Genomic DNA, 23312 nt, shown 5'->3' with positions numbered 1-23312 from the left:
ATATCAAGTTCAAAAACACAATACCAACCCGGAACAACGCCCAAACCCAAATACGAGTTTTATGTTAAAATTAGACCGTCTATTCTAATAATATATGTATAAAAAGAAGAATGATAGCTCGAATTTGAGACGTGGTCAAAGGTACTCAATGAAGCTCCTTCAATATCAGCAGTGGCGGACCCAGGAATTTGAATATGGGGATACGGAGTTACGGACGTACAACAAACACAAAAATAGTAGAAAAAAGTTCATAAAAAAGTTCAATACATAAGTCTTACAACCAAAATATCCATAGTCATACAACCAATTTTGTTAAAAAAATACATAAGATTAAACTTCAAACTAAAACTACAATTGCATCCTACGAGCCTTCATATTTTGAAATCGATCAATGATATCTTTATCGGGAACTTGAAGGAACACATCCTTTTCGATGAAAGTAACCAAACAATCATTCATGAGTTGATCACCCATGCTATTCCGCAACTTACTTTTGACATATGTCATTTTCGAAAAGACTCTTTCTACACTTGCGGTAGCCACAGGAAGAATCAACATCAACTTGATAAGCAAAAATATTAGTGGATAAGTCTTATGCCTATTCGTTTCAACAAGCTTCATAGAAAGAGAATTAAGATCATTCAAATCCCGAAATCTATTATCACTTCGCATATTTTCAATGAATATATCAAGTTGCAATTCAAGAGACATCACATCTAGACTTGAAAATTCTTCGGGATAAAATGTGACAAGTTTGAGTACCTTGTCTTTGTCAAAAGAAGAGAAGTTATCTTTAGGACTTAAACAAGCCATGCATGTAAGTAGCTCCATGTTTCTCTCATTAAACCGGTTGTCAAGTTCTTGAAGGTGCAAATCAATAACTCCCAAAAAAATGTCAACACGAAAATGTTGAAGATTTGTTGTTTGTTCCACAAAACGTCTTGATCTTCCTTGAGGAACATAAGAAGCATCCATAGTGGGAACAACAATACCATGTTTCACGCAAAATGAAGTGATCTTGTTCAAAAGAGCCTCCCAACCTTGCTCTCTCATTTTTTGCAACACAATTTTAGTGTAAGAAACAAGTTCCATGGCATTTACAATATCTTGCTCTTTTCTTTGCAAAGCAACACACAAATCATTAGTGTACCCAAAAATAGCTAACATCAAGTGTGCCATAAATACAAAATCAAATGTTTCTAGTGAGCCCAAAACAATTTGGGCTTTGAACTTATCCTCCGATGAACCATGTTTGCCAATGTGCACAAGAACCTCAACAATTGTAGGAAACAAATGGATGATGTTTAAAAGACTTTTGTAATGAGAACCCCAACGAGTATCCCTGAGCCTTTTCAAACCAAGTTCTTGATTCAACCCCGACCCACTCTCAAGTTCCCCCAAATCTAAGGCTTGAGCAACTTTTTGAGCTTGACTTTCTCTAATCATTTCTCTTCTTTTACAAGAAACCTCCAACTACATTCAACAAGTTTGCAAGTATCTCAAAGAGCCAACCACAACTATCATTCTTTTTAGCAACGGCTACTAGAGTTAGTTGAAGTTGATGAGCAAAACAATGTACATAGTAAGCTCTAGGAGTATCATTCATAATCAAAGTTTTAAGACCATTTATTTCACCCTTCATATTACTCGCCCCATCATATCCTTGCCCTCGAATCATGGATGGACTCAATGAATGATCCATAAGCAAAGTCATAATTGCGTCTTTAAGTGACAAAGCCGTGGTATCACCAACATGAATAATTCCCAAAAATCTCTCCATCACCCTCCCAAATTTTCTATCAACATATCGCAAAACAAGAGCTAATTGTTCTTTTTGAGACACATCACTTGACTCATCCGCCAATATACCAAAGTAGTCATCACCAAGCTCCTCAATTATGCACTTAGTTGTTTCTTTTGCACAACAATTAATAAGTCTTTTGAATCTTAGGTGAAGTCATTTGATTATTTTTTGGTGCATTTTCAAAAGTGATTTTTTTAACATCTTCACATTTTCCCCCTAGCCACTTCAAAAGTTCAAGAAAGTTTCCCCTATATAAGATTCAATACTTTCATCATGACCACGAAATGCCAAACCTTGAAGCAAAAGAAATCTCAAACAAGTTAAAGATGCTTTCAATCGAAGTTCATATTCACTTCTAACCACATCACTTGCATTTTCCATAGCAACATAGATTGATTTCTCTTTGGCATCTTTTAAGTTCACATATTTTTCATAAGCAAGATTATGTGCACTTTTAATTCCACCAACATGTTTCTCAAATCTATCCGGTTTATTCCATGATCTAAATCCTTCATTAACAAAAGCATCACCCCCCGCACAAATTTCAATATCATTCTTGAATAAGAAACATACAAAGCAAAATGCCGCATCTTTTTCAACACTATATTCAAGCCAATCCCATTTCTTAAACCAATTAACGCTAAAACGACGTAAACCTCCACACTCTCTTTGAGGAAAGTCATGTATTTTAGGTTGACAAGGTTTTTTGAGAATGTATGCTCTCCTCGCCGCATTCCTTTGTTTTGGAGGATAATCCATAATGTTAATTCTCTTCCCCGGATCATGAGGAAGAAGTTCAACATCATATAACCATTCTTCTTCCTCCTCTAATGGTACATTATTATTATTTGAGCCACCCATTTCCATATCATTTTCTTGACTTTGAGGAACACTTGTTGATGGGAATGAAGGAGAATCATTACTTTCATTCGATACATTTTCATTGGGAGGTGCGGGTGAAGAGCAAGAATTACCTTCCGATGATCTCTTTCTCTTGAAAATGAATTGTCGAAGATCGGGTTGCTTAATTTGTTTTCCCTTGGATTTACTTGACTTGGGTGTATCATTTGTCATTTCCTAATTGTATTCATAAAATTAATTGTCAAAAAATCATTCGAATTTCAATAAGTAAACCCTAACTAATTCATCAACAATGTTCAAATTCAACAATTTACATCTAAATATTCAATTAAATTAAGAATCTAACAATATATAAACGTAGAAAAGATAAAAAAATCTGAAATTAGAAACAAAAGTATAAACCCTAACTAATTAATCACCAATGTTCAAATTCAGCAATTTACATCCAAATATTTCAATTAAATTAAGAATCTAACAATATATAAACTTAGATAAGATGAAAAATCTGAAATTAGAACTAAGAAGTAAGAACTAAGAGTCTAAGAACTAAGAACTTACAAGAACAAAGCTGCGATTTGCGAATCAGTGGCTTGAGTTCTGCGAAATAGGCCACCGCGGCACCGGCGACCGGCGTGAGTTCAGCGAATTAGGCCACCGGCGGGCGGCGTGTCGGCCGACGGCCGTTATTATGTGAGAGAGGAGAGAGAGGAGTCTGCTGCGTGAGAAAAGAAAGAATGAAACTTGGAAGTTGGAAACGCTCGCTGCGCGATTTTTTTTTTAATTTTTTTTAATTTTTTTTTTTTAAATTGATTTTTTTTTTTTGAATTTGGGGATACAGCTGTACCCCCATATCCCCTTCTAGGTCCGCCACTGAATATCGGTACATCTACGTTTCATTAGGCATAGTGGTAACTACTAACTCATTTTAAGTTTATTTTGTGCATGTTATTTTTAGGCCATGTAATATAAACGTAATTAGGTAAATCATGTAGTAGTGAATACTGAATACCATCCTAGAATCTAGATGGTCCAAAATACATGTTACTACGTTAGATAGTAGATACAAACAATAACACATCATAATGCATGAACTACACCATCACTTTCATTCATTTTAATCTAAAGCATAATTGCTAAAATAGAATAAGAGATAGTGCATGGAATAACTGCTTTTCATGACAACTTTATGAGAAAACAACATCATACCAAGGAAGACAGATAATTGAGAGTTAAAATGGCCAGCAAAGTACGAGAAGAAGTGAGACTTCCACTGTTTTTTGTTCATTGCAAAACGAATATTTTATCTCTGAGATTGTGTAATACAAAACTCTGCCCAATCTCTGGAACAAAAATTGGTAATTTACTAATTTTATATCGATTTCGTTGTACAAAATGCAGTATATGGAGAATCTCTTAACAGTTTTAATCAAAACCACTTGCTATGTTAGTATATGAATCTTCTAAGAGTAGAGTACATTTCTTGTCTCGTCTCAATTCTTTACCATTCCAACTTCTCTTTATAAGAAAAAAAAGCAGCACAACTTTATTGAATTATATTCGGGTCCATATTGAATTATATCAAATACCATTAATATCTCGACACTATATATTATATCTTCAATCCAAACCGTTGAAATACCGAAAGGGACTAAGAGATAGGTGGTAGCTCAGTGGAGTATTATCCCGGATTTTAAGGCATTGTCCAAGGTTCGAATTCTCTTCCCAACGATATGTTGGAGTATTACTTCTGGGTTGTTCAGCCTTGTACCCAGCCTCTGGGTTGGTGTACCATGCAGGCTAGTAGTCTAGAAGGCGTTGGTTTTCAGACCAATATCTTTTCCTAATAAAAAAAAACCGTTTAAATACCAAATACTTGATTGTGACAAGTCAAACAGTTCAATTATATCAAATACCATTAATATTTGGATACGGAATTATAATTCGGGTTCATATTGAAACGAACATTGAATTATATACGGGTCCAATTATACTTGTTATACGTGAATCACGTATTGAATTATATCCGAGCCCATATTGACCACATATAACAAATACCTTATTATGATAAGTTGATAAGTCAAATAACACACTACAGAGTACAAACACTAGTCATATTATATCTCCAATCAAAACAATTCACGTAAAATTTCGAATTAAGATAATACAAATTGCATAATTTCTACTTTTATTGGATTTTCTTATAAATTGATAAGATGAATAACCTATGAGCTGCCTTTGCACGAAGCCTAATCTAGAGACCCAAACACTCGGGAGGAAAAGAAACCATAAGGAAAATCCTCCTCCAAGTGACCTTCACTTGATAGAATTTGAATCCCTAACCTTAAGGTTTAAAAGTAAAATCTTCACCAAGTGAGTCGAGCCAAACCAAGCTTAATTTCTAGTCCAATTGGACTGTAATGTCAGTAATTAGTTTACTCGCAACTTGTAAGTTGTAAGCATCAAAAGTTGAATAACAGTCCCACTACAGTTTGTTGGGTTGGGCCCCTTTGACAACTATGGACCTGACCCTATCCAAGTTAGGCAAGCATATACTCTCATATAGTACAAAAGAATAGACCTCCACACATGTGGCCCGCAATTCACGTACCGACATCTATGAAAGTTCACAGGGTTACCCTACATTATACTTTTGTCTAAAAGACTCAAAACACAAGTGTAACTGTTTAGTGTTTACTTATTGGGTTAGTTGTCAAGCATTTAACTTGTTTAGTAAAATGATTTGAACTACTGTAAAAGATCTCAACACATTTATTTCCTAACAAAGACACGAATCTGACACAAACAAAAACATTTGCTAGCTCTAAATGGAGGTAGTAGAAGAAGCCTATTCTATGGAGTCCATCGTTACATGGAACGCACAACGTTCGGAACGTGTTTCACAACCTCTAAAGTAAACTAGATGGACTTCTAATCCACGTACCACGTTCTGCGTTCTGAGACGCGTCCCTTGAAACGTGGAACATGGCCACGTACCACGTTCCCGGTATCAATGGTTCGGAGAATGTTGTTGAGCAAAATACCCCTTCTCCTCAATCTACAATTACAAACCCCATATTTATTTTTTTGGCCGAGTGAGAAGGCTCGTAGCAAATCCAGAGTTCTCGAGGTGTTCGAGCAAAGTTTCTGGCACGTCCCCATTACAAGGAAATCAAAGCTGGCTGCCGTGAGAGAGAAAATATTCTATGTATATTCCCTATCAGTAAACTGCACTGTGTACATTCTCATTCATATGAAATTATAGTCTGTATTGATCTTGCAGGATCAGCAAGAAAATAAAGTTTGCCTTGAAGCAGAAACAGGTTCACTAATCCTCCAAGGATTCTAACAAAGCAACTAAAATGAGTTGCCCTTTTAATGCAAATAGTTATCTTAGTTCTATAAGCTAGTAATGCATAAAATAGCACAACACATTCCAGGAAAGATCAGATAAACTCCAAAATACTGCTAAATCAAATTGAAGAATAACAGCAAATTTTCAGCAAACCAGTAGTCTGTACAGAACTAACCTGAATGTCAGAAAAAAGATGCAAAACACTTGCCATATTCTATGGTTAAGTCAACTTCAATAAACGTGACTTTGCCGTCTTCAGAGAAACAAGTACATAAACATATTCCAATCTAGTGCAAGTGTAAGATAAAATGATGAAGACCCAACTGTGTAATCCCAGTTATAACTTCAGTGAGACTTCCTGTAAGCAATCTATGACAACGTTCTAGAATTAATCTAGATAGTACTCCATTTATGTACATTGCATCGATAAAAATGTTAGATCAGATGAATATGAGTTGTCGATTCTAAACTTGGTTCCAAGAAGCCATCTGTCTACAACTAATCTGAGAAGTAGTCTGTTCAACAGGCTTTTCTCTTGCCTCGAAAAATCCATTCCTCCCGTGAATCGGAATCAAGAGCTCGGCATTGCTGACTCCCCTGCTTCCGTTCTCCAAAAGAGGTATGCTACCATTTGGAAAGAAAGCTGGTCTCATGTTTGCATATGCATGAGGGTTCAGTCCTTGAGGACCTTCAAGGAAATGGACAGGCCCGGGGTATGCTGCAAGAACAGAACCCGAAATTTGAGGAATTGCAGGCTGATTATTGAGGTGTGGTAGAACACCATGAGGGTAAAATGTAGGAGATAAATTGTTAATCTTTCCTATATAAACTCCAGAAGGTACCACCATCTGTACTTGTTCAGCTGTCGGGGCAGCCACAAGAAAAGATTGAGGTTGAATATGACCATAGCCTCGCATAGAGCTAAGATCAACCCAATATGAAGACGGCCTTCTCATATCAAAACCAGATTGGTTAACATTTCCTCCCCGAGTATCAACTGCAACACTTTTTCTGATCAGCTGCTGGTTTTCATTACGTTGATCATGGTAAAAGTGTTTACGATTATCCTCAATCATAGGATTGTCATTTAAATCAAAGCTCGATACACCTAGGTTATGGTAATTTTCATCATTTTCACTTCGGCAATTCAGGTCAAGGAGAAATCTTTCACGCTGCTTTGGAGTGACATCCATAGAAGTTTCATCAGCAGGAAGTTCCGAATCCATTGTAGCAGCAATGTTGAGATCAATCCCTGTATTACTTAAAGCTCCTTTCTCTCTTTCAGGACTCTTAAAAAAAGTGGGCCGAAAAGCACTAGCAACGCCAGATCTCTTCCATCCGAGCTCTCCACCAAACTGCAATGGTTTCTTAGGCAAGCCCATTGGCACCCCGACCTTGGCCACCACAGATATTGCTCCATTTCCCTCCATCTCTTCATTAAGATCAAATGTAAAATGACTAGCTGCTATAGAATCAGATCTAGTACTAACAGATGATTCTCGCTCTTGAAAATCATTTTTTGATTGGACCAACTGAGTTACAATACATGGTCTCTTTGCGGCCAAAGTTTCATTAGAGGACAGACATGGTACTGGATCAGTAGAATCAACTGAACTTAGTTGCACCACTTCACCACTTTCTTTAGAAGATGCTGAATCAGTTTTAAGTAGCTTATTATGGTCGGCCTTCTTGGTGGTAAGATATTCGTGACTAACTGCTGTTGTCATTGAATCTAGATCTTTCCTCTTTCCATTAAAGGGTTGTTTAATCTCCGAGCTTAAGTCGCTCTTGATTGAAGTCTGATGCGCAGAGTGAACCCTTTCTGATGAAACAGTAGAGACCTCAGCATCTCTAGGATTTTGTATGTTTATTTTATTCTCACCCGTTGAGGAAGCAAGTCCTTGACTAATGTGATCAGTAGAAGAAAAATTACCATCTTTACTCTTCTCCATACCACTTATCAGATGTTCAGCTTCCAGTTCACTTAGACACCCACAATACTTGATTCTCAGAACTTCAGGCCTACAGCAAATTCAGTAAAAATAATTCACTTATAAGTTCAGATAAGTTCCAATTCGTGATAATCCCCGATTAATTTTATTAAGTTGAAATAAATTCAGCAGAATTCAGTTGAAGAGAATGCACCCTAAGAATAAACCACATGAAGCGAACAAGCTAAAACAGCAATTCTATCCCACAAAAGAATAAAATTCCAAAAGCAATTAGATCCAACCTATGCTATCCGGACTTTTCATTTCATCTCAAGTGCTCGTGTTAGATCCTCAATGTGAAAACAGACACTACATACTTCATTAGACCTAAAACAATGAACTTTTTCACAAAAATAGCCACGTCTGACACTTGAGCACATATACTTGTCTAATACGAGCACGGAGCACCCAAGACCAAATAACACATGATCCAACCAGATCTCCAAATTCATACATGATACATCTAGCTAGAGAACCAAATGCAGCAATACCCAAAAAAAGTACTTAAGCACTAAAAGTCTGACATTATCTATGAGAGAAAAATACTGAGAACCTTAACAATCTTACTTATTCAAAACCATCATTAAATGAAAGAGAACCTAATTACCTTATAATGTCAGAAAAGCTAAATCAGAAAGCATTCTTTTAACAGAATAATAAACAATCAAGAACCAAAAATAAGCTATAACTTCAACAGAATTAAACATGAAAAAAACCTAAATGATTAACACTATTCACTCACTTTATTAAACATAAAGTTATATACTAGAACTCCAAAACCCTTATACCAACAAATAGCAAAAAAAAAATGCAAAATTTTCAAAACCACAAAAAGATGGGTTGACTAACATTCACAAGTCTTCACTTAGAACTGAAAATGAACATCAAAAAGAGCCAAAAACAGTCCCTAAAAACACCCAGAAAAAAAATTATTAACCCTTTTCTACTCAAAAGGTAACAATACACTTCTATTATGTCAAACAACAAAACTCCAAATTAAAGTTCAATCAACAAAAAACACATCCCAAATTTCCCTTTTTTTTCCCTCAAGTTCACAAATAAAACATAATAATCCCAGATGTACATAAAACAAAAGCAAAAAAAAAAACCCAGAAAAAATAAGAATTAATACCTGATATGAAGAAGAACCCAGAAACAAAGCAAGAAAAACAGAGAAAAGGGCAAAAAAAAAAAGTGTTGAGACAAAAAAAAGAAGATGGGTGAAGAATATGAGGTTAGAAAAAGTAAACCACTAACAAAAACAAAGATAAAAATCTTTGTTTCTCTTACTTTCCTCTCTTTTTATTGGTAAAAGAAAATATAAAACCCAAAATTTTCTCTTTCTGAAAAGATATAATCAATGCAAAAGTCCAAAAACAAACAAACAAACCAACCAAAAAACAACCAAAACTCAAAGTTTCATTTTCCAACTTTCTTCATCATTTCTTTTGCCATTTCTGGGGACAATGATGACCCAGAAAACTCTGCAAAATGGGTATGAAGATAGAGTGAAAAAGTTTTTGTCTTTCTATTTATTTTTTTTTGGGTTTGAGAGAAAAATGAAAATGAAAAAAAAAAGAAGAAGAAACAAACAAATTGCAGAAAATGTAGGAGAGAGATTAGGAAAAGTGGGGCCAATTTAGGTGACAGTATAGCGCCCTCCATCTCTGACGGAGGTGCAGATGTGAGTGAGTGGGTCCTACTAAGTATGGAGGTGGGTCCCACACTAGTTTTTTTGGGGGAGAGGTCATTCCCCAGCCTCATGTCCGTACGTAGGTAGACAGTGACATCTTTTCAACCTTTCCCTATAGAATGGTGGAGATGGGGGCCATTAGTTATTTTTATCATTCAATAAGCCCCAGTTTTTTTGGACTGAGAGAAACTAAGGGCCTGTTCTCCCCAGCTTATTTTCAGTTCAGTTCAGTTCAGTTCAGTTCAGTTCAGCTCTAATAAGTTCAGTTCAGTTCAGTTCAGCTCCAATAAGTTCAGTTCAGTTCAGTTCAGCTCCAATAAGTTCAGTTCAGTTCAGTTCAGTTCAGATCAGTTCAGTTCAGTTCAGTTCAGCTCTTTCTTTATAACCATTTTGTTAAATATTATTATTATTATTTGGTATAATTTATTTTACTAATTACTATTATTATTATTATTATTTAAATATATATCATTACTATTAGTATTATTATTATTATTATTATATTTATTGTTGTTGTTGTTTCTATATATTTTTTTATTATAGCTTTACTAATTATTATTACTAAAATTATTAGGAGGAACATGGTTTAGGTCAAAGCACAAATAAACCCACTTTTTTAGCCCATAAACCAATCAAATCGCGTCAAGACGGTTTATGACGTAATTTAACCCAATCATTATTTTTATTACTAAATATTTTTAAATTATTAAATCAATTATTAAAATAGTAATATTAATTTACTTCTTAGATATTATTGTTATTATATATCATCGTCAAGTATTAATATATTAATACAAATAATATAAAATAATTATTATTAATTATCATTACTATCATTAATTATTATTATTATTAATTTATGATTATTAATATTATTTATTTATAACTATCATTTAAAGATATTCAAAATACTACTATTATTATTATTCATTATTATTACTTATCATTATAATTATTAATTAATATTCATATTATTATTGTTTAAAATATTATTTATATATTTATTACATTCAATTTATTTCAATGTAATATAATTCAATTCAATTTAATTCAATTCAGTTCAGTTCAGTTCAGTTCAGTTCAGTTCAGTTCAGTTCAGTTCAGCTCTGATAAGTTCAGTTCAGTTCAGTTCAGCTCCGATAAGTTCAGTTCAGTTCAGTTCAGCTTTGATAAGTTCAGTTCAGTTCAGTTCAGTTCAGTTCAGCTGTTTTATGCCGAAGAGAACAGGCCCTAAATCGAACTGTTAAAGGTAATTTAATTGAACTGAATCTCTATTCTATATGGAAAGTGGGGTAGGACACCAAAATATTAGAAATCTCATTTTACTCTCATAACATCCCTATTCTAACTACTTACTTTAATGAAAAATAAAAAATAAAACTACCTAATTAATTTAAAAAATAAAAAATATTACAAAAAGAAAACCATCAACAATTCAAATATTCCTAATTTATTAGAAATAATTAATAATTAATTTAATTTTTTTCATCTCCTAAAAAAATAATTTTGTACATATGTTCGCACGCATCGCGTGCATATAAAAACTAGTTGAAAATAAGTCGAAGAAACAGGACTTAAGAGATTTATAGTGAAATTTGAACTTTGAAGTGGGTGTTTTTTTTCCTGTTTTTATCTATCTTGTTAAAATGATTTCAAATTTTGAATTATTTTAGAATTTTTTAATTTAGGGGTTTCTTTTTCAAATAATTTGAACTATTGAAATTTATTAAGTCTTTATAAAATCGCCTTTTCAAGATTTATGGTAAGAAATGGATAACTTATTGTGGTAACTGGTAAACGGATCATTTTAGAACACGGGGTTACCCGTTATCTAAAAGTTACCCATTTAACTCATAGAATGACCCTTACTTATAAAGTGATCATTTTAAGAAACAAAAAGATGCGGACTTACACAAATTTTATGGTAAGGCTATGTTATACTTCTTCCGTTTCTAAATAGGTGCAGCATTTGCATAGTATATATTATTCACAGTTTAAATTTTAATTAGCTTTAGTGATTTACATTTTACGAAAAACATAGTTGTTGTAGCTTGAAAATCAAAGGCTACCAAGATGACACGTGGCTTAATCTTAGCCTTACATGTGGCGCATGTTTATGAAGGTAAAGTACATGAGTCAGAAGATTATGTGGGCTAAAATACACTTTTCTGAGGAAAAAGATGTATTAAAACCACTCTTATGGCCCAAATCTGTACTTAAGCCCAGCTAAAGCAGCTTATATCCCTGCATAATGGTGAGGTGTACTGACCAATCAGTGTCTGCCACATGTCACCATTTTATTGCTTAGCCAATCAGATGCTCCCAAATTATGGTAACATCAAGGTACATCAGTCTTTTCAAACAGTATAAATAGTCCTTGAAATCAGGGGAAATGGACGTTTTCATAGCATATTGTTGTTATTCTGCCATAAATTCTCTCTCTCTACTTTCTCTCTCTAAAAGTTCCTTCATATCCCTGATATTTGACTTAAGCATCGGAGGGGAAATACCACCCAAACCTCCAGGGTGGTCCCTTTTTTGCAGGTTGCTGACCGGAGTTCAGTATCGGGATCCAAGTCCAATCATTGTTGCACGAGTCTCCAAATTAAGAACCTGAAGTTGGGAGTTGTTGTACTAAAAAACTAATTTCATACTACGTAACAATAGTCATATGGGATCTTGTTAGATTCGTCTGAATGTGAATTTTTTTAATATCAACTTTTTATAATTTTTACTTATTGATAATAAAGATATTAATGGTTAAAATAATGCATTGACAAACGTGAAAACAAGAAGTGTTGCACTTATTTAGAAACGGAGGAACTATAAGACTTACTAATTGAAAATTAATAATTTGAATTATTTTCAAAAGATCTCCCCAAAACTTAAGATTATTTTAGAGTAATCTATAATGTGGATTATTTTGAGAAAAAAGGTGAAATTTGAGATTATATATAACAAAAAAATAATTGAGAAAAAAGGTGAAATTTAAGAAGAGTAAGGGGATGGGGTTTGGCAGTGTGGCCGGGGAAAGGATAGAGGAGGGGAATGGAGTTGAATTGGTAAGGGATATGAGAGAAAAGAAGGGAAGAGAAGCCTTTTATTTTATTTTTTCTAAATTAATATTTAGAAATAAATTAATATAAAATTTTAAATCCATAAAATGATGACACGTGGACTGATTACCTATAATAACAGGTCGGTTAACTGTTGAGCTCTTTTTTTTTTGACAGGAAGAAAAATAATTTCATTCATAAGGGAGAGCCCCTACAAAGATTCACAATTGAGACCAAAAAGAAAAGTGATGAAAAAAGAAAGAATGAAGGAAAACCCTTCAAAAAAAGAAGAAAACCTAGCAACGGAGGCTAGGAAAAAACCCTACCAAGGAGAAACCCTAGAGAGAAAAACCCTCCCAAGGAGAAACCCGAGAGAGAAAAAATTCTCCCAAGGAGAAACCCTAGAGGGAACTTTTGACTCTTTAAAAAGCCGTCTAATTTTAATATAAAAGTAGACCTAGTCATTAAATGGATTAAACTAGTCATCGAAAGAAATTAACTTAGTCATTATTGGGCTAATTCTCTTTTTAATATTGGAATTATCATTGCCTAATTCAAATTTAAAAATAGCATGTCTTTTACAAGAACAAACTCAAAAGCAAATACTAAATTTTTTTTTTTTTACTTATTCAAAGTTAATCGAAAGTACAACTTATTTTAAACAGAGGACTCAAATGTTAGCTTATTCTTAACAATTTTTCCAAACAATAATACTTTACCTAAATATTAATTTTTAGCTTTAGTAGACCAAAACACTATAACACTACTTTTGGCATTTACATTTCCTTTTCAACAAAGAAGAAAATGTCAATAGATTATTTCTCCTCCTGGAAAGTGAAGTCTCAATACACTGCCCCTTTTTAGTTTTTTGGAAGTACATGGAAAATGGTAGGAAAGAATGACATTGGTTTTTCTATTGCTTTCACTTATATGTCCCACTTCTGTCTTCTGTTTATTTTTGAGTTTTCGTAAGACTCTAATAGACTAATACCTTTCTAATTCACTTTAATATCGTCTAGGATATTTGTTAATATTTATTATGAATAAGTAATGCCAATAATTATAATTTATATTATGCTTTAACAAGATAAACTGTCGCACCCAACAAAAAGAATAGGCCAACTTGTTACTTCAATATTGACTAAGCTTTTCTTTTGCATGCACCAAAATATATAGTACTTTTGACTAAGCTTTTAAGAAGATTTATATAAATTAAAATTAGAAAAGTAATTTCACTATTTAGAAAGTTAAAGATATTTCCAATTGAAGCAAAATTTTAATCTATATTATATGTCGGTAACTTTTGTTTCATAACACTTTGATTTTATTTCATATGGGTTGAAGATCGCGTAGTTTAGAGTAATACTTTATTTAACAAGTTGTAAAAACTAATGAATTTAGAAGTTTTTTTTTGTTGGACAATGGTAGAAAGCGGACAACAAATTAAAATAGAGATAGAGATGAGGTAAATCCTGAACAAGTTCGGACACTCCTATTTGTCAAGGTATGTGCAAGATGAACTTGTTGATGATTCACCTTCAAAAGAAGACACCATTGAAAATCCTTTGCAAGCAAAGTAATATAGTCTAAAGCACTAAAATGAGAGCCTTTTTGTTGTCTTGAAGAGTTAAAATGAGGTTGGAGCAATCAGTATGAAAAGTTAGTCTAAATTTTCAAGTTAATGAGAACTAATTCGTTTAGTAAAGTCTAATGTTGTTTTAATTTGAGACTAAGATTGTCGTAATCTGTCACATCCTTTACAACTCTCTAAACATCACAAAAAAAAATAAAATACAAAATTAGGTATATCAAAGTAAGTCAAATTACTTAATACAGAGCTTCTAATTGAGACTATTTATTACACATTACAAAAATTGCTATTTGAGTTATTATCTAATAGTGAAATCTAAAGAAAAAAAATTCTAATCTTCAAACTTTTCTAGTAATATTAATTTATGAAAAAATTATGTAATACATGATTCATTGTTTTGATATCATTATTAGTTGAAATTACCATGAATATTTTGGCCTAGTGGTTAAGATTAAGGTGCTGTAAACGATATGTCACATATTCAAATCCTCTCCCTTTCCTTCTTTGTACTTTGTACAGCCTTCTTGATTCATATAGATAAAAAAAATTAATTGAAATTTAATTGCAGATCATTCACGTGAGTTGAGGTATTGTCCTATCCAGAAAAAGTTCATTTGAACCTACTTTAAATACATAGCTAATCTACACTCTTTGATCATTTGAAAGGCACAATTAAAAGTTTAAAACCCATAAAAGTGAGGAAATGATAGAATATTTAGTTAATCTGTTGATAACAACATCAAATATGTCGTGATTTGGACGAAATATTTGTTTAATCTTGCCGCATTAAAATAGATCACAAGTGGACTACTAGACTATTGAACTAGTAGAGCGGTCCCTCTCTCCCCCCACCCTCAGTCTTTGTAGCATCACTGCATCAGGTATACATATGAGACTTATGAGTCATGAGAGATACGTATATATCATATATGGTCCACCCTATACTTGTATTATTAACGTCCAAGGTCCCCCTAAACTATAATACTCCTACATCAACTGAACTTCTAATCCTCGCCCCCACAATTACTTAAAATCGCCACAAAAACAATTAAAATTACATTTGTAACCTTTTTACCCCAAATTTCAGATCCAAAACCACCACCCCTCACCTCCTGCCATCCCCCCACCAGCAGCCTTTCTCTCACCTCAAATTTCAGTCTCACCTTCCCCGGCCTTCTATCTCCTTCGCCGGCCTTTCAGTCACCTTCATGGCCTTCTCTCACCTTCGCCGGCCTTTCTTTCTCCTTCGCCGGCTTTTGTCTCTCCTTCGCCGTCCTTTCATTCTCCTTCGCCGGCCGACCTTTTTCTGACTATCATCGCCCTCTCTCGCACCTCCTCTGGCGCCTTTCTCTCACCACCATCGCCAACCATGGCAGGTAAATTTCGAAATTTTTTTAAACCATGGGCGAACGTCTCGCCTGGACGTTCGCCCCATGGCCCGAACGTCGGGCCTGGACGTTCGGGCCATGGGTGGAACGTCCAGGCCGGACGTTCGCCCCATGGCCCGAACGTCCAGACCCGACGTTCGGGCCATGGGGCGAACGTCCGGCCGAGACGTTCGCCCATGGTTCAAAAAAAATTTCGCCATTAAGTTGGTGTTGATGGGGGTGAGCGGTGGCGGGCGGCAGGAGGCAGGAGGACGTAGGTGATGGCGGGTGGTGGGGGTGGTGGGCGGTGAAAAAAGGAGGAGGGTAAAACAGTCCAATAAAATAGTTTCGCGGCGATTTTAAGTAATTGTGGGGGCGATGTTTAACAATCCCCCTACATCAAAGACATGTTTTATAGATCCGCTTTTAAAGAGTTTGATCTGCAAACCTAGCTAGTTGTCCTATACGAGGTGTTAGTTCAGTAGAATCATTTATCTTATTATTTTTAAAAAAAATTTATATTAAAAATAAAATAAATTTAATAACGAGTAAAAAAAATACATATTTTTGATAATTTAAGAACTAATAAAGACCTGTATTATTACTACTCCACCTTTTAGAATTAACATTTTAGAATCAACATCTTTTTATTATATACTTCTTTTATTCGCTATACTTCAAGATAGTAACAACATTATAGATGTATGACTTTTATGCTTACTAATACATAATTTTATACTGTAGTGTCTGTAAAATGAAATATACAATGAAATTTATAACATCTTATTTGTACTACTCTTTCTAATTTCCGATTTTCAATTATATATGTGTTAAATTGTTGCAATTATTTTGCAAGAAAGAAAGTATGTATGCGCCACGTAGCTTCATCAAGTCATCTTATGTGCCATGTAGATTGTTATATCATCTTACAAAATAAATATTGTTTGCTACAAGATTTGGACATGCAACCTATTGTAAAGAGAAGTTTGTCCTTATTACCATCTCAACCAACTTTTTTTAGTGCTTTATAAATCTTCACAATGTTATATATTCATTGTAAAAATAAAGTAAATTAAATGTTAGATTTTTTTAAAATTAATTTTACAAGAGTGGAAAAAAACATATCAATTGTAAAGAAGAGGAAGAAAGGTAATACCCAAAGTAACGTCCTGACCAACACAATAGTTATACTTAAAACGGAGGAAGCAAACAATAAAAGGGGTAGTTAAGAACCAACTGGGCTTGGCGTGAGTTAGCGGTGTGCATGGGTCGGGCCGGCCTGACACGATCCCGCTCGAAGCTCGGCTCGGTCCGGTCCGTTGTCCGCTACGTGGGCCGCGGGCCTATCATGGTCAAGAAATCTTATATCAGGCCCGCACCGGCACGAGCCCGCATGGGCCGGCCCGCGGGCCGAACGCTCCGTTCCTTTGTATTTTAGCCTAAAACTGTCAAAAAAAACATAAAAGACGGGCCAGGCCCGCAAGAGGCACTAGCTCGGGCCGCGGACAAAATCTCAAAATTTCAAGCATGACCCGGTATGGCCCGCCATTTCCCCAAGCCCGTGAACATGCCCACCCCATGCCCAGGTCTTGCGTGAGTGGTAAGGGCCTCTCGCTCCTTAACCAAAGTTTCGGGTTCGAGCTTTGAGTATGAAAAAATCCCAACCGTAAAGATGCTATGCGTTGAAGTATCCTGCAAACTCTCGCGAGAAATTAGTGCACTCGTTGAAGGCGGCGGAAAACTCCTCATATTAGGAGAAAAAAAGGGATAGTTATGAAATTGTGAACCATGGTAATGCCTAATGAGTAATGACATTTGGACAAACTTTCAAATTACACTGAAGTCGACAAACTTTCAAATTACACTGAAGTCCCCACTGCATTTACTAGAACTTGCCAGTCCTCATGACTTTGATGGACCACCATTTACAGAGAATTATACATGAATGAGATCTTACAACAGGTAGTAGCAAAATGGGACCCACTTTCCGAGCTCCACAAATTGCACTTTCATATAAAAAAAGTTGTGAGATGAGTGTAATTACAATACATACCACTTGAAGTAGCCATTTCTAGCTCTATAGCCTATAGGCATTATAGCTAGCTAGCATGATTTGGACTCGTCTTAATTTTCAGAGGCCATATTACTAAATCAGTACATGTGATGTGGATTCCATCATGTCAATTATTGTCTTACTTCTTGTGATTAAATGGAAAAGAATGTAGTGTTAGGTATATATTGCATCGAGAAAGACTTGGTAACCAACGGTTTGAGTTCAAAAAAGACTAAAACATTAATAAAACACAATGGTACCATTATAACCTGACATTGGTATCAAATTGTTATCAGGACTGGTACCAAGGTATCAATATTTTCGGAGAATGGTACCATTATAACCTAGCATTGGTACCAAGCAAATGTCAGCCACACGCGCGTGAAATCTTCCAACGCATAAAATGATCAAATTACCCCTGTTTGAGTCCCCTAAGAGACTCAAACAGTTGGTTGCCAAGACAAGCTCATATTGCATCATATAGATTTTTCTATGGTTATTATTATGGAGTTTCATTTGCTAAAATGGATGAATACATTATTTTGTATTTAGACTATTTATGAAAATATTTCCCCTAATAGATACTAGCACATGTAGAAAAAGTATTCTAAAAAATATAATTAATTTGTTTCAACTTTCAAGATAGTTGTAATATGAGGAGGTGAAAAAGACCTAAAGTTTTAAGAAGTGCATGTATAAGAATTTTTTTTCTTAGTTTACAAAAAAGAATGTGTTTTTTTTTATCTACTAGTATATGAGTCATGAAAAACGGAAGGAGGAGTCGAACATATGAGCTATCATTCACAGCACCTCAATCTTAACCATTAGGCCAAGACATCCTTGATATAAAAAAAAAATGTGTAATCAGTATAAACATAATTACCACATATACATGTTTAACAATCAACATGAACCTAATAATCTATGTATATAATGAAATTCCTTACATCATTCATTACCGTCATTTATTACCACTTATAAAACGGATCATGATTACTCCCTCCATCCCGAATTAAATGTAACAATTTCACTTTTTCATTATTCATACTTTTCACTTTGACTAAGATCTGTGATTGATACATAATGAAAAACACAATCACGTAAAATCTTATTAGATTTGTCTCATGACGTAGTTTCATAAAACGTAGTTTTTATAATTTTTTACTTATATGTAATTATAAATATTTGTAGTCATAATAATATCTCGACATACATAAAAATAAATTTTATTGCCTTTAATTCGAAACAGAAAAAGTATTATCTTTTGATATAATAAAATGGGATCATTTTGACTTTTGAGTTGGATGGATCTTCTCCAAGTGGTATCAATGGGCTAATGGGCTCTTTTATGAAAAAAAATGGGTTGATAATGTGTTACAAACACAAACTCCAAAGCCCAACTTACTTTACTTTACTTAAAAGTTGCACACCATATTTTCAGTTTCAAATTTCAATTCCCAAACCTTTTTCAACTCTCCAAAAACAGACACGTCCTCTACTACGTGGCAGTTCCAGAAACCCCAATACTCCACGTGTCACCCTCTAAATCTCATCCAAAAAAACCGACATTCCAAAACCCAATAAAAAAAAAAAAACCCATAATTCTTCCAACCGCTTTACAACATTCTAAACTTATAACATAAAATCAAAAAAACAGAGCAACAAAAAACAACAAAGAAAATTCAAAAAAACTGTGCAAAAAAAAAAAAAAAAGATGATGAATTTGATAGCCATAAGTTTAATTACAACATCATTAGTAGTTTCTGGGTTATTCTCACCAAACCCAGAAAAAAATGGAGGAAAACAAGAACAAGTAATAATCAAAGAAGGTCACAGATCAGTTGTAGTTGAATATGGCGACGACATAAGTGATGGAAACACAAAGGTATTAATCTCATCTCCTCAGCCCAATAAAGGCCCAATTGATGAAACTCTCTCTCATGCAACAGCTTCAGTTGCTGGAAAAGCCCAAGATATGAAGGAAAAAGCCCAAGATGTTGTAACTGGGCTAAATGGGCCTCATGGGGCCCGGCCCAGAGAGCTTATATGTGATGCTTATGGGAAATGTAAGCATAAAATTGCTGGTGTTTGGAGTAAAGCTAAAGAGAAAGCGGCCGAGGCCGAGGAGGTGGTTGAGGAGGTGGTTGAGAAAACAATGGATATCGCTTCCATTGCGGGTCGTAAAGCGGAGGAAACAGGGGAGGTGATTAAAGAGAAGGGTGAAAAAGGGGAGAAAGAGTTATTTGATATTGTGAAAAGAGGGAAAGAGGTTTTATTTGATGTAATTTGGTATGTTTTTGGAATATGGAGAGAAATATTGAGTTTAATTATGAGTGTAAGTGAGTTAATTGGGATGTCTATAGCATATGGTGTAGGAATATGGGTAACTTTTGTAATGAGTCATGTTTTAGCAGGAGTTTTGCCAAAACAACAATTTGGGATTGTGCAAAGTAAGATTTATCCTGTTTATTTTAAGGTAATGATTGGGAGTATTGGGTTGAGTTTAGTTGGATATATGATGGGAGAAAAGGGTAAGATGTTGAATAATAAAACTCATATGGTTCAGTTTTATAATCTTTTGAGTTCTTTGCTTTTGGTTTTGGGGAATTTGCTCTTCTTGGAGCCGCGTGCGACTAAGGTAACTTTTTTTGTCTGATTTTTGTTGCGTGTGTATCTGATTGGTAGTCGATAATAAATGGTGGTAATGGTAATGAATTTCTATGTAGCGAGATTATAAATGGTGGTAATGGTGATGAATTTTTATGTAGTGAGGGAGAAGTGGTTATTATTGAGATACTTGTTTTACAAAGTTGTGCATTAGTTTAATACTAATAGCATCATTTGTTAAGGTTAGTTGGTTGATATTTGAAACTTATGAATAGTGTGACATTGATAGTTTTTGATGCACATATGATATATCATGGTCAATGACGGATAGTATGTATGGTTATTGCTAAGTGCTAGGAGCCTAGGATTATATGGCATGGCAATATGACATTAGAATTGAAGATTGTATAGTTCTAGATTTTTCACTGAGCTTCACTCGATTTTATTGTCCCAAAAAAAGAAGTCATATGTCAAAGTAGTTATAATTTATGAAGTGTTACTATCAATTTGATCTAAAGATGCAAAAATACTATGTCTTGGTTTACATGTTGATTCTACTTGTAGCACCAACAAAAAGGATCATGTTGAGATTAATGGTATCACCTATATTGTTCAGATACGGATTGAGTGTTTACTCGGATGCGGGTGTCTTAAGTGTCTTGATTTTTCTATTTTGTTGAAAAAAGACTTAAGTATTTAGTTTAAAATGAAGTATTCATGTAAAGTGTCGTGTCGACACGATACTTGGAGGTAAATGAAGGTGTCAGAGTAACATAGGGTATCATCATAAATCTATAATGTTGTTGAGCAAGTAGCGTTACAAATTCAACGATAGTATTATAGGTTAAGGTCCGGTTATCGAGCATGCTATAATATGCTAAAAAGGCTATTGTATTAACTATTACCCCAACATTAAGAGTGTGGGAGCTTTACATTGAGCTCTCACTTGATTCTCTTGCCCTTTGTAATATGAAGTACTTCATATGCTTAATGTGTGTGCATTTGCGCAGGCAATGTTTGACAGGATGAAACTAGAGAAAGAAGAAGGGAGGGGAAGGGACCGTGTTAGTGCTCCTACAAGAGTCATAGACACAGTGGTTGACGATTCCACAGGTCCTATTCCAACAACTACCACGACCACCACCACAACAGCCGCTGGTGGCACAACGACAGCACCAGCAAGCACGGCACCTGCTAGAACACCTGAAGATGATGCAGCTAAGACTAAGCTAGCCAAGCTAGACAACAGACTTAAGAAGCTCAACTCATACTCATCTCTTTTGAACATCATGACTTTGATGGGTCTCACTTGGCATCTAGTCTATCTTAGCCAACGCCTTCGAGCGACAAACAGTTGATGAATGAAGCATCCTTTGCAGATGCTAATGTATGAGACCTGCATAATCTCAACTTACTAGCTGTGACTTAGGTAGTGTGTCCATATATTTGTGTCACATTTTGTGGACGACTTTTTCCCAAGGATCAGGAATGTACAACTTGTTGTTTGATTATGTAAATCTAACAGGTCTAATGTAGCACTTTGTAAACCTCCAAAAAAAGAATGTAGCAGTTTGTACAGAATAACAGTCAGTTCTGGGTTTGTTGTAGTTTTGTGTTCTGTAGGAATTTAACAACTCTTTGCTTACGATTTCCCTATACAGAAACAGGTAATCGTGTCAAAGTTTTTTAGACTAAGGTTTTGTTCTTGCGAAACTGAACTGAAAGCGAACTGAGCTGAAAATAAGTTTGAAACTGAAATGAAAGCGAACTGAGCTGAAAATAAGTTTAAAAGAGCTGAAAATAAGTTTGAAACTGAATTAAAAGCGAACTGAGCTGAAAATAAGTATAAAAGAACAGGACTATACAGGACTATTGAGTGTGAGAATAAAGTTCTCCAATTTTGGAGGAAATAACCCAACTTCCAACTAGTAAATAAAGAAGCTAAATTGGAAAATAGTGAAAAAATTAATACAAGTTTCTTCTTGTACGAATTACTCCCAATCAAATTCAGTGAGTGGATCTAAATTGATTGAGCTTCTTCCTCTTGTTTCTCTTTATTTTTTATCTTGCTACATGGAAGTAAAATTGCTGGACGTAATAGTAATCATCCTTAAATAAGATCTAATGAGAATTAATTAGGTTTAATAAGTCTATATAAGTTCATTTAAGTAAAAATAAGCAAAATTACGATCTTATACTCTTAAGCACTAAGATTTAATAAGGTAAGAAAAGTTAAGATACGTTCAAATAAGTACTAACAGAGGTTAATAGGATCTAATAAGTTCGAATACGCAACATTAAGTTGAACATAACAAATCCTAAGTCTTTACTTTGAACGTCATCCACGAGCCTCATTCAAAATCTTACGACTAGGAGTTTTCCAGATATTTCTATCAAATGGACTACTGATGCGATAAGGAACACTGCCTTTACTTTGAATTCTTGCGAGGTGGTTCGTGTGAGCAAGTCTTACGGAGGCGCAACAAGTTGCTCTCTGGTGTCGACAGCATAAAATGGATTTTGGATGAAGACGTTTTTATTTTCTTGTTTATGTCCTGGCTTTTTAGTTTTCTGTCTCTTGTTTTGGTTGTTTGCTGTTTCTTTTATTGTACGTTTCGCCGTTGTAAAAAAAAAAAAAAAAACAAATCCTAAGTCGATTAGTCATGACTCATGAGATTCGTACCTTGGATTCCAATTATCAGTGACGGGGTTAAGCCGTTAAGGGAAAAGATGGAAACAGGACAGCATGGAGAGGAGAAAATAAGGAAAACAGGGTAGCATGGAAGTAATAGCCAAAATATAGATATTAGATAAAGATGGTTTCCCTATATTATAATTTTTGTCTTCAGAATAGTACCTAGAGATTTATATTGGAATAATAGATAAGGTTTTTTATTAGGTCGTTTGTTTGTCTTCGCGTTGAAATTGTATCAGTAA

General features: G+C 34.6%; 3 protein-coding genes across 3 annotated transcripts; 1 reads left to right on the top strand and 2 right to left on the bottom strand.

Annotated features, from left to right (window-relative positions):
- Nucleotides 1–348: 348 nt before the first annotated feature.
- Nucleotides 349–2878, bottom strand: LOC104890039 (uncharacterized). Its single transcript, XM_057392384.1, has 3 exons — nucleotides 2071–2878; nucleotides 1580–1914; nucleotides 349–1473 (listed from the first exon to the last, which is right to left on the bottom strand). Exons 1-3 carry the CDS (start codon nucleotides 2876–2878, stop codon nucleotides 349–351), a joined length of 2268 nt encoding a protein of 755 aa, XP_057248367.1.
- A 3235-nt stretch (nucleotides 2879–6113) lies between these two features.
- LOC104897256 (hypothetical protein) lies at nucleotides 6114–9574 on the bottom strand. Its single transcript, XM_010684133.4, has 2 exons — nucleotides 9141–9574; nucleotides 6114–8039 (listed from the first exon to the last, which is right to left on the bottom strand). The coding sequence occupies exon 2, from the start codon at nucleotides 7967–7969 to the stop codon at nucleotides 6482–6484; it is 1488 nt and encodes a 495-aa protein (XP_010682435.1). The 5' UTR covers nucleotides 7970–8039; nucleotides 9141–9574; the 3' UTR covers nucleotides 6114–6481.
- Nucleotides 9575–19221: 9647 nt separating this feature from the next.
- On the top strand, nucleotides 19222–21982 carry LOC104897327 (hypothetical protein). Its single transcript, XM_010684205.4, has 2 exons — nucleotides 19222–20406; nucleotides 21386–21982. The coding sequence occupies exons 1-2, from the start codon at nucleotides 19483–19485 to the stop codon at nucleotides 21731–21733; spliced, it is 1272 nt and encodes a 423-aa protein (XP_010682507.2). The 5' UTR covers nucleotides 19222–19482; the 3' UTR covers nucleotides 21734–21982.
- The last annotated feature ends 1330 nt before the right edge of the window (nucleotides 21983–23312 follow it).

The sequence above is a fragment of the Beta vulgaris genome, chromosome 1 (assembly GCF_026745355.1).
Source record: "Beta vulgaris subsp. vulgaris cultivar EL10 chromosome 1, EL10.2, whole genome shotgun sequence".
Taxonomy (NCBI): domain Eukaryota; kingdom Viridiplantae; phylum Streptophyta; class Magnoliopsida; order Caryophyllales; family Amaranthaceae; genus Beta; species Beta vulgaris.
This window is presented reverse-complemented; position numbering and strand designations above follow the sequence as displayed.